Genomic DNA, 12,495 nt, shown 5'->3' on the forward strand with positions numbered 1-12,495 from the left:
AAAGGAAACAAGAATTAAAGAAAATAAAGCTTAGGAAATCAATTACCAAAAAAGAGATAAGTTGTATGCTATAGAAAAAAGAGAAATTTATTTTTAAAATAGAAAAAATAGAAAATATTAGGGCTTAAACAGGCAAGCCTAGAGGGCCGGGCCGGGCTTGGCCCTAACGGGCTCAAACGGGTAGGGCCGAAGGGCCGGGCCGGGTTTCAATTGCATGGCCCTTACCCTACCCTATTTGAGAAAGGGTCGGGCCGGCTCGCCCTACTGCAAGGGCTTAGGGCCGAAGGGCCAAATGATGACCTCTATTTCCAGATATACCAACATGTAAAAGTAAAGAGAACATTCCAGTTCATACCCTCATAACACTTCATAGAGCAGTGACCATTGGCAGCTAACTAGCCTGCCCAATCAAGCTGCATAGCGCTCTTGATCCTATTAGAACAGTTGAGATTCTGCCAAATTTCAGTAACTCTAGAACAATCTCTTAGCATATGAAGTAGAGATTCAGTATGGACATGACAAATAGGGCATAAATCATCACTTGTAAACCTTCTTTTCATCCTTTCAGCATTAGTGAGGAGCTGCCCTGAACAATCAGCCACAAGAAATTTTTTAGCTTAGGGGGCATACACAATCTCCACAAGAACTTCCAACAAAAGTCAGCATTCTCCTCATCAAAAAGGGATAAATAAGCCGATTTTACTGTAAAAATGCCGTTAGATGTTCCACTCCAGATAATCTAATCATCATCACCACCAGCAAAACCCACAGGCATACTCAATTTTATTAATAATATCTTCAAAAAAAAATTGTTCCTGGAAACTAATATTCCATCCTCCATTGGTCCAGCTATCCCTGATATTAAAATCAATGTTCTCAGTAGTTCTAGACTTCTAGCGAGGTTAATCAAGGGACCATTCTCCATTCGTATCAAAAACTTTGTCATTGAATAAGTTATCAGTAACAATGTGTTGCCTTCTTTTATATAAACCGTTGTTGGGCTCCTTGGGTCGGGGTCGGCCCTTCTAAACTACAGATTCAGTGTGTCATGTAGGCTTATTTACCTCTTCGGCGAGTTTGAGACTTTGAGTTGTTGCCTAAACAAACAACCTGGATCGTGCAGTATCTATAAAGAACCTATAGCACCAGTGAACCTGGATTTACTAAGGTACCCAAAATCTAAGATCCGCCAGAAAATCATACTCAAAGCCTTTATGGTACTAACTGTATTATACAATCTGTAAATTCTACTTTTTTGATAATAGTAACACAACCATTACCTCACTAAAAATTGAATCCTTAAACGTGTCCTTGTCGTTACAGTTTAGTGGGATGAGCGCTACCAAGTTATCAACCTAACTGCCATTAATGTGTAACTAAGGCATTTTTATTACATGAACTATGAAGTGGCTCGATTAATAACAATTAAAATAGAAAAAAAAAATTATGCTACTCTACTAATGAACTAAGGCAGCACCGGCAATAGGGAAAATTAAGCCAAAATATTTTCACCCATTTCTATGTTTCCAGAAACGCACATAAATAAATAACTCGATCAAGCAGCAACTTTCAAAGAGATTCCATTCCACCAAAGTATTTGCAGCAGGCCAATAAAAGTGGGCATCAGAATATCACTGCAACTTATTTGGTGTTTGACAAGTTTGTCAGATTAAAGATGGGGGTTCAACAGCTTGATCCCTGAGAGTGAATTTGACAGATTCATGGCTTTTCTTTACTTGTAGGGGGGGGCTGTGTATCCTTTTCTGATGATGCTCCTGGGTTTGCGGTCCTCAGCGGCATGTCATGGTTGTGCTTTCCCTCGTATGTTGTGATAAAGGCTTTCGGATCCTCTGAGACTCTTTCCACATGCTTACGCACACTGCATTTGACACTGGTGCATCTGTAGTAACTTCTGCAATATACATAAAGCCACAGTGTTGAGCACAATCCATGGCTACAAGTAATATGCTAAACCTACTACCAAAGAGAATCTTGGGTCATATTGAACATGTCACGAATGACTTGATGACTGTTAAGAGCAAGCATCTTTCAAACCATGTAGGATCGATATTGTCCCCAACTTAACCACATGGTGAAACTTTAAGAAATATCTCATTTGACAAACCCAATGTTGGACAGTCATTTAACTGATGCCAAATAAATGGTATTTGATCCATAATTCTTAGCAAACCACATGATGACATGCATGCTCTAGAAAGAACCAAAAAACTCCCCCCTTAAGGAACCAAAATTCTCAGCACTCGAAGCACTTCTTAATCAATTAAATGAACAGTCTTAACCTAATCCAAAGGGTTCAATGCTTTGTAGAATTGTAGCTTATTCTGAAAAATAGTGTCTTGACTTCAAATTAAGCAAAGTACTTTGGCCAACACCTAAGAGAATTATCTTGATAATAACCACAATACACCAACGTAATAGATAACAAAGAAGCCATTTCTAACCTGGGATATGGATTCCCCTTTACAACCTTCTGCCCATATTTCCTCCAGCGGAAGCCATCACCTGTAATCTCAGAATCTGCAGAACTCTGCACCACAACCCGAGGTTCTTGCATGACTTCCCCCGATATGCCTACTTCATTTGATTGATTCTCACTTTTTCTGAAGGAGAAAGCAATTTACACAGATCAATGACATTAACCTTGACTGGAAAGAATGACAAGAAAGAACTTGCTCACTAAGCATGAAAGAATCAACATTTTCAAAAGCATATGTAATATGCTTTCCATATGATCAAGTTTATCAAGCAAGGAGAAGGGAAGAGGAAAGAAAATGGAAATAAATAAGCATATAACCAGAACCATGATAAGAAATGGTGTTACCTTCTCTTACTTCTAGGCTCATAATCCTCTGCTTCAACTCCCTTGCTTGCTTCCTCGCATTCTCCGCTGACTCCACAAGAATTATCAGGAGTTGCACCTCCAGCATTTAATGCTCCAGTTGCAAGTGGATCATAATGTACTATGGATTTGCTTTGATAAGAATGCAAAGGTACTCCAACTTCATTCTGATCCTCTACTCTACCTTCAGAACCTTCATTCTTTTCATTAAGATGACTATTCCATAACCGGGTGTTGTTATCTTGACCAGTTGCATCAGATGCAAATCCTGACCCTTGCGTCCCAGAGGAGCTGCGCTTTGGAGGCTGAGGCTTTGAGTGGTTGTGTTCTCCCTTGTATACAATCTCAGCAATCTGCCCATCCAAAGATCTCTCAACCTTCTTTTTCACAGGACAATTTGGATGTGTGCACTTGTAATAACTTCGCGGATAGTCACTTCCTTTGACTTGCTTTTGTCCATATTTTCTCCAATTATATCCATCATAAGAAGGCCTATCACTATTGGCTGCAGCTGGTATATTTTTTGCATCCTCTTCCATATTTTGTGGTACTATCTTTACTGGTTCTGTACTCTGGCATGTCTCAGCACATGATGGACTTTTCTGGTAGAGGTTGGAGATAAGTTGGGTTTTAAAGCATTTTTCACGGTTTGGATGTAGAACCACTCCAACCCCAACTGATGATTGTGGTTGTTGCTGGCTAGTATTGAAGTTTCCCTGGTAAAAAAACAAAGGGTTATCTTCAGATTTTAGACAATTTCTAAGTCTATGTCTTTGCACATTTATTGAATAGACAATCATAGGTTCATAGGCAGATAGTTCTAAATGATAAGGAACACATTTATCTGGAAAAAGAGAGGACCATTTAAATTACAAATATGTAATAACTAGCTACTGACCAGATTAGCCAAGGCAGTAACAGTCGCCCTGGATACAACTTTTGCCAATGGTTTATATACCACAGTTGATTTATTATCTGATTTTGAAACCTTCTCTGCCGAATTACTAAGTGCAGCACCAGGGGTCTCTGCCTGAAATTTTGGATACCAACAATCAGAAGGAGAAGACTTACCAACAATCAGCAGGAGAAGACTTTTATAGAAGGGAAGATAATTTGTCATTTAGTAAACTTAAGATTACCGGGGGAGAAACCAATCCAACAACCGGATGAGTCGCTGTTGGCTTGAACCTTACAGTCTTTGGTCTGATGGCAGGAACAGCAGTTTCAGAAGATACATTAGAGGGTGATGCATCGATAGCACCTGTGAGAAGCTCCGTGAATGACTTAAAGCTGGAACAAGTAGGCCTTGAAGCAACAGGTTTAGCTATCACTACCCGCTCTGCCTCCTTAATGTCCATTTCCAACAATTGTGTTATGCTCCAATACGTTACATTTGTATTATGCCTGGAATAATCGGTGTATCTCTCTCCCTAGAGCAACCAAAAGTTACGCTGCGTGAAGCTTGATATGGATCGATAATTAACAGAAGCCTAAGGAGCTGCTATTGTCAATCTTGGGTCCAATTGAGCGAAGCACAACCTTCTTCAACCTGCAAATAGGAGTATTAGCATACACTAAATCACATTTCATAGATAAACTCACATTTTGGCTTATCAATCAAGATGAAGCAAACCTTAGGCAGCATTTGTAGAAAAAGAAGATGGTCTCAGAAAATATCATCAAAGTAATGCATTACATATTGCCATTATCTTAACAATTGTGTTCCTTAAATTGATGGAATATGGAATTCTTTCCATCAAAGTAATGAAATTACTGGTCAAGCTTGCATTCTAAATTCACTTCATAATCTTCAGAATGTTGAGACAACTCTAATCCTTTCTCTTCAAAAATCATAACATTCAAACACATTTCAAAATTTCATTAATGAAAAGAACCGGCACTAAACTTGGAGCCTAATCTCTATAGTTTCTTCCTTTTCTTTCCGAGATAAAAATTGGAAAAAAGAAAGAAAAAAGAGCAACTTGCAAGAACACAGAACCAGAAAAGCAACAATTTTGTTTCTAACAGACTCTAATTAACCCGAAAAAGAAGGAACTGGTTCGAAGAGAACAACATAGCAAATGATTAAAAACAAAAACGTCATACAAATCCCAGAAATTACTCATATCAAAACCAGAGATTACTTACTTAATTAGTAAACCAAACAAAGAGAGAACTCTAACTAACCCGGAATGGCTTCAAGTTTGAGCTCACAAAGTCACAAATCTGTTGGGTCCACAAATCTAATATGCAAAGCTCAGACCGCTCACCTTACCTCTGCATTACAAAACACCATCAACCCCATAAGAAACTAACATAAACACAAAACTAAAAAAACAAAACTCAAATTCCATGAATATGAATTAACCAAAGAAAACGTGCCATAAAACCAAGAGCTTTACCTCGGAGAATGGAGATGGAGAAAGAGAAACCTTAACCAGGTTTGAATATGAACAAGGAGGAGCAAAAGGGCACGTCTTTTTTTTTTTTTTTTTTTTAAAAACCAAGTACGCACAGCTCAAGAGCAGAAACCAAAACAAAAACGAGTCGCTTTTGGCTGGTCTAATTGAGAGTTCCTCAGAGTTTGAACAGTACCCTTTTAATGGAGTTTTCCAAGGAGTTTTCTGCAAACCAAATTCTGAGGTAAAAGACACAAGCAAAAGTTGCCAGGAAATGAAATAAAAATTGAAAATTGAGGGAACCCAACTATTTGCATTTACATAACCCTTTATTTTCTGTATTATAAAGTTTTCAGATTTCTCTTGGAATTTACCACTTTGCAACTAAGAAAAGTTGGAAAATTTGAGCAAACAATTGAAAAATGAAAAGTGGGTGTTATTTTGCTGGTCTCAAAAACTGGGATGAATGACTTGAACAATGAGCCCTGATGCTACGTCCAACTAACTGTCTCTCCATTTCTTTTGACTCTTCTGAACCTACAGCTACAGGTATTCCCGAATTCAATACAGGAATTTATAAACCGGGGACCCTTACAGTGGCGCGTGTATTGCACTCGCGAGCTGTCAGCTACTACTTGGGAAACTGTCATACGACATACGGCAAGTGGAGATTTGCTGCGTGTCAGTGCTCTATTTAAACTTTAGGTTTAAGTAGTAATTTGGGAAAGTTGATACTGTTTTTTATTGGACCATTACAACAAATTCACTCGTTGGATCATCAGATCACCTATTATTTACTGTTTTTTATATATTATTTCACCATCTGGGTCACGAGTACAGTGTATTTCGTGTCCTGAGTCACCATGTACAGTGTTCTAGGTCACTATGGTGACCTGCACAGTGTATTTCTTGCCCTGAATCATGGGCACAATGTATTTAGTGACCCATAGAATGAAAATATACACTAAAAATTAGTGAATAGTATGTGACCCGATGACCCAACGGGTGAACTTGCTCTTAGGGAGGAAATGTGATAGACAATTGCTATATAGGAATTATATTTGTCGATTAGAGATGATATGTCATGGTTAGATTCACTAGATTTTGCCTACATTTGAAGGGATGGGAATTGCGAAAAATGGTAGATGGGTTTGGGGGGTAGGAAAACGGAGGCAGAGATGGGATTAGGTGAGGCATGAATGGGTGTGAAGTTAGTGAAAAGTACTAAACTATTTTTTCCAAGAAAAAGAGAAAATATGGATGGTAGGTTTTAGTTTATTTTTTGAAATGACAACTAGGGTTTTTAATAGAACAATATCTCTATTCTATAAAGTGTCATCTAAAAAAAAATCAAGGAAAGCAAGTACCGAAACACTAGGTACCGCACACGTGTTAATATTTGAATGAAAGAATGGAATTATCATAAATATAGCAAATTGACTAGTTTTAGAAAACGCATAATACTAAATTATTGACTTAAAATAAAATTTACAGTAATAAATTGACACTGTACCTTAGTCCTTAGATAGCAAATTAGTTATATAGAATTTTTTTTGTTTGTCAGAAGGGATGGAGAGTATCCAAGAGGAAAAGAAAGGGATGGGGGCTCAACCAGATTCATTCTATAAATTAACAAATAATGAAATAAAAGTGTTATATATATATATTTTAAAAGGGTTTAGAACTCAGCCTAATTGAGAGGTTCAGCCCCACGCTCATTATTATTTTTATTATTAATATAAGAGGGATGATTGTACAAAAGTGTTATATTCAACCCCATGAATCCGTCATTGGAGCATGAACCATTTCGTTTCGCTTCGATCTTAGTTGGTGGAGTAGTTACTGAGCACTCAATAATTTTGGAGATAGGGGCACTTATGAGTTATGGTTATCATTATATTTTCTGGGACTGGGAGATGCTTATGATTTCCATATCCAAAATTGATCGAGCAGTGACCACACAGAACCGTCCAATTGATAAAATTACCTTTTCAGGGACAAAAAGTTTCCATCTTTACAACCATAATTTCATCAAGGAGACTAACATTGACCTGCCAATGATGTACATGCATGTGACTACTCGGCCTCTATATATAGTACAAAGGGAAAGCGTCGCATTATTCATATAATACAACTCTATGTTCATCCAAGAATTAAAAGGATTCATGAAGCTTTCCCCACCTCATATACAATGTTTGTTTTAACTTATCAATAATACAACCCTTGGTATCCGAGATGAGAAAAATGTAATCATAGGCCCTTAATAGAACAAATTGTTGAAATTAAGTTTTGTTGGGACTTGGGGGCAGATTTGGAAAATGAACATTAGGCTCTATCTTTTTTTTTTATAGAATAAAAAAAAAAAGATAGAGCCTATGTTTATTTTATCTTTATTTTGAGATCGATTATGAATCTTGATTTGATGAGAGTGAAACAACTATAGATGGAAAATTTATTCGCATTTTCTCAAAGTCTTAACACAAAAAATTGAAGGCTAAACAATGTCAAACAGATTTGCACTACCCCTTTACGCAATCAAACACCTATGGTGTATCTCAACTTTTAGTTGCCTAAAATTTGGTTAATCTTAAACTATATTAATAGTTTGGTAATGCTTTTTTCGTTTTTATTTTTTTAAAAGGTGTTGGTGTCATGTCTCCTCCTATATGTTCTCTTTTTTATTTAATAATTTTTCTTTATTCCATTAGAAAATGTAAATCATACTATCATTCTAAAAAAAAAAAAAATGTAGTCATACTATTGAAAAGGGGGTTAATCAAAATGATGAAAATATAGTTAAATTAAGCTACGTTAAAAAACATATTGCCTATCCGATTCGACAATTGATTATGGTATGCATTGAGATTTGAAGTTACGTCACCTAATGAGTAAACAAATACCTATTACAAATTGTAAGCTACTCAAGTTTCACTTCATTAGAATCATCATCATTATTTTTTGTCCAATATATCTATGTACTAAACAAACTGGCATAAAATACGGGGATGCGATCATTCTAACAATAAATCTCTATCAGAATAATTATAGTTTGAAGTCAAACATGCATGAGAAAGTGAAAACGAATGAATGATTTCTCGGGAAGTCCTCATGTTGTACCAAACTATACTTGCAGAAGAAGTAAAAAAATGGAAAAATCTAATGGATCTAGATTTGTTGAGCTGGACACTGTAATAAACCAGGTGACTTACTGCTGAAGAGAGAAACCTAGACCTATTGGTTGTAACAAACTTTGGAGGGTATGACTTGTTTAACTTAACTTTCATGTATAAATGCCAAGAGAAAAGAATATATTGGGTACATACATTTATTTTTAATTTTTAATAATTGGTTACCAATATTGGGAAGTACATTAGTTGTATAAACAGACCTTTTTTGAGTAGTAGTAGTACTACTGTAGTAGGGCTTTGGAAAATTGAATACAACCAACTGCCAAGTAGCATAGTTTGTAGGGTTTTTGGGAGATCCCAAACTTTGTCATGTAGCAATATAAACAGAGACCTTTTTTGAGGGTTTGGACTTTGGAAAGTTAGTTGGGGAGGGACACATGGGGGATGGACTGATGTGGTTCTCCTCTTCCCCTATTCCACTTGTATAGATAGAAAACTAAAATTCGTTCAAAGACTGGTAGTTGTGAAATGCACTGCACGTGCCAGTAGACTAGTTGTGGAGTTTTGGTGCCAAATCTTGTGGCTTTGTTCCTTGATTATTTCTCTATTTTTACATTACTGTTTTTCATTTCCAATAGTGACCTCAAAGGTGATTACAAATTTCTTTGCTGGAATATCTATGTCAGATAGTTGACATTTAGCGGTATTCAGTTCTACATGATGCTGCATTATGCCAACACTGTATGTTAAATCTAGGGATTTTGTCCATTTACCCTATTTTTAGGGATTTTTTTCCCACTTACCGTATTAAGTTTTTTTAATTCTCTTTTACCCAATACATTCTAAGGGAGTCTTCCCTAATACCCCATTAAGATTTTTTTTTTTTTAAAATTTTTTTTAATACAATTTTACCCCTCACCCCTTTGTTACTTAGAGAGAGAGAGAGAGAGAGAGAGAGAGAGAATGGAAGAGAGAGAAACTATTGGAGACTTCGCCGGAGCCCGTCACCGGCCTCCAGAATCCGGTCACCGGTAGCCGGATTCCGGCCAACTTTCACCAGAATCCGGCCAACTTTCGCCGGAATCCGGTCACCGGCTGCCGCCCACCGAAATTTGCTGAAAATGAATAGATTTTTTTGCCCCAATAGACGTCTATTGCCCCCTAATAGACGACTATCAGCCATGTATTGCCCCCCCCAATAGACGACTATCAGTCATGTATTGCCCCCCAATAGACGTTTATTGCCCCCTAATAGACGTTTTGATTACCGAAATGAGAACTAATCTCCCTAAATTTAGACAAATAAATTTTGATTAAAGAAAAAAATGAGAAGATTACGTCAATTTAAAACGTCTATTGCCCCCAATAGACGTTTCAGTTACCAAAATGAGAACTAATCTTCCTAAAATTAGACAAATAAAACTTTGATTAAAGAAAAAAAGAAGGGATTGCATCAATTTAAAAACGTTTATTGCCCTCCAATAGACATCTATTGCCCCCCAATAGACATCTATTATAGGAAAATCCCATCTTAATGCAGTAGCCATGAACACTCTCTCCTCTAAGGTAACTTCCCAACTCACCAATGGCTGATAAAAGATACAGAACAGTGATTACACTAGTTTCAAAACCACCAATGCACATTTCCTTAAACAAGTCCACAATCACACGAGGCTGCGAAACATGAAGGTAATCACCCATCAAAGTATTCCATGAAATCAAATCATTTCTCTGAGGAAATTCATCGAACAAGTGGTGAGCATCCTCAATTTTCCCACAAACACAGTAACAATGCAGAAGGGTATTCTTTACAGTGATAAATCTGCCATGCCCAGACCTCATAACAACCCCATGAATCCCCTGGCCTTCCTCCTCGACCTCGGCGGAACTCCGGTCGTCGCAATGGTTGCAGACCCGCACTCAGCACCGGAGTCGACTTCAAGCCGCCACACCGGAGCTGCACGACTCTGAGTTGGATGAAGTCGCCGCTGGCTGCACGATCCGTGGCGCCGCCTCATGATGATCGCCGACTTCTGGGCTGCAAACGAATTACCATCGACTGCCGGCGCCGACGACGTGCAGGCCATGGCCGTTGGAGGCGTGGTCCTGGACAAGCTGGCATGGAGAGAGAGAAAGAAGAGAGAGAATTCACATCGGAGGAGAGAGAGAGAGGGAGGGAGGGAGGAGAGAGAGTGCGTGTTGCAGATCGGAGAGAGAGAAGTGTGGCATACAATGTAAATTATTAATTAGTCTTAGGGCAAAATCGACATTTTATTTTAAATGGGGTTAGTGGGAATTAAAATCTATTGCTGAGGTAAGTAGGATAAGTTTTGCTCATTTTGGGGCTTTGGGTCAAGGACCCTTAAATCTATTCATTTTCTTTGTCACATGGATAGATTTTTTTTGAATTAGTATATACTATATAGCCAATTACCTTTTTCTCAACCAATTAAAAGAAACAAAACTCAACTAATTAAAAAAATATACAATTATTTGATCAAGAGTCAGAAGGGTTTTTTTTTTCCTTTGTAAGTAAGAGGTTATATGAGTTTGACTCGATAATAACTAATGTATTACTATATAATAAATAAATTAAAAAGTAAAAATTTCTCCTCTATTCATAAGAGATCAACGAGCGACTCAGATCTTAAGCATTTAAATAATTAGGCTGTATTGAGCTTATAGTTTCACTAGAATTTTCTTAACTTATGTTAGATATTACATCTCATGATGGAAACTTACAATGTGAAATAATTGAAGATTTTGTGTACTAAAAGTCAAAAATATTAGAAGAGATCAAACCCATACCCAAACATAATGCTAACCCTACAATAAAAAATCAAGTGAAGATTTTGTCTACTACAAGTCAAATCATTAGAGGAAGTTTTGCTAGCTCAATTTGTCTATATCCCTCACTACTTGAACTAATCTTAAAAGCAACAATGGTGTTGAGCGACATGCTCTAGTACGAATTGGGTACACAATTAATAACATATGAGCTCCGGGTCAAGGTAGCTTATGTACCTAACCCGTCATATTATTCATGCATGTGTATTACATATCAATTCTAACAATTCTAAATGCATAACAGCATAAGACCATTTTTCTTCTTGTGTTGAAAAACATGGCACCGGCCATATTCATTATCCATCTCCAATTTTCCATACTCCACAGCGTCGCCGTACCGGCCTTCATTGAAATGGTTAGCTATCGCCACCGCCTCCTATGTTGACAATTTCCATCTTTCCTGGTAATACACAGTAAAACGAACGAATTCTTCTTCAGTATACTTATTTGAATCAAAGAAAAAGTATGTGAAATAATTCCAAGTATCGTAAGAAAAATTGTGGATTATTCTATAACAGGGGATTAATAAATATTTTGGGGAATTCTGCTCTTCATTAACCTATGTTACTTGACTACTTGTCGTTTTTTTTTATTTTTTATATATTTGAGACAATTAGTGGACCCACTTTGTCTCTGTGTTTGCTACTTTGTTAACAATTCAGTCAATTCGTATCTCCCCCTCCCTTTAAGAGTTTAACAAATATCTAACGCCTTTAAAGATAAATATGATTGAAAACTTTGAAAGGAGGTCAGCAATGTCTTCATTGGCCTCCTGAATCCGCCGGTGTAATAATACATATTCTTAAGCTCTCACAAAATCAAACCATATCTATCTCGTGTTTAGGATAACATTGCACTTCCTTAACCTATTCATTTAGATGGTGAAACTTTTCCCATATGATAATAAAGTCGATGATGTACAGAAGATTTTAGGGGCAGCATTCACCCCAAAATCTATAAACTTTATATATGTTAGCTCATTGCCAAGTCAGATCCAATAATATGTTAGGTGACATCGCTGAATTCAAATGTGCTCACCATTTTTATTTTGTAGTGATATCACCACTTAATTAAAACTTGTCACGTCATGTAGAATTAATTTAATACTTATTTGTTTAATAAAGCATCATGATTAACTATAATTATATTTTATAACACATGACAGTTTTATATGGAGTGATGATATCACCACTAAAGTATTGGTGGTGAGCAAATTTGAATCCAAGATCTCTATAGTTGGTTAACAATGACTAGACTTCTA

The 12,495-nt window shown here is 36.9% G+C and overlaps 1 protein-coding gene across 1 annotated transcript; it reads right to left on the reverse strand.

The window, feature by feature from the left end:
• Nucleotides 1-1,265: 1,265 nt before the first annotated feature.
• LOC112192606 (WRKY transcription factor 44) lies at nucleotides 1,266-5,879 on the reverse strand. The gene is made up of 7 exons (XM_024332407.2): nucleotides 5,263-5,879; nucleotides 5,048-5,137; nucleotides 4,000-4,409; nucleotides 3,759-3,890; nucleotides 2,843-3,576; nucleotides 2,463-2,621; nucleotides 1,266-1,912 (listed from the first exon to the last, which is right to left on the reverse strand). Exons 3-7 carry the CDS (start codon nucleotides 4,216-4,218, stop codon nucleotides 1,720-1,722), a joined length of 1,437 nt encoding a protein of 478 aa, XP_024188175.1. The 5' UTR covers nucleotides 4,219-4,409; nucleotides 5,048-5,137; nucleotides 5,263-5,879; the 3' UTR covers nucleotides 1,266-1,719.
• Nucleotides 5,880-12,495: the final 6,616 nt, after the last annotated feature.

This window comes from Rosa chinensis, chromosome 3 (genome assembly GCF_002994745.2).
Source record: "Rosa chinensis cultivar Old Blush chromosome 3, RchiOBHm-V2, whole genome shotgun sequence".
Lineage (NCBI taxonomy): Eukaryota > Viridiplantae > Streptophyta > Magnoliopsida > Rosales > Rosaceae > Rosa > Rosa chinensis.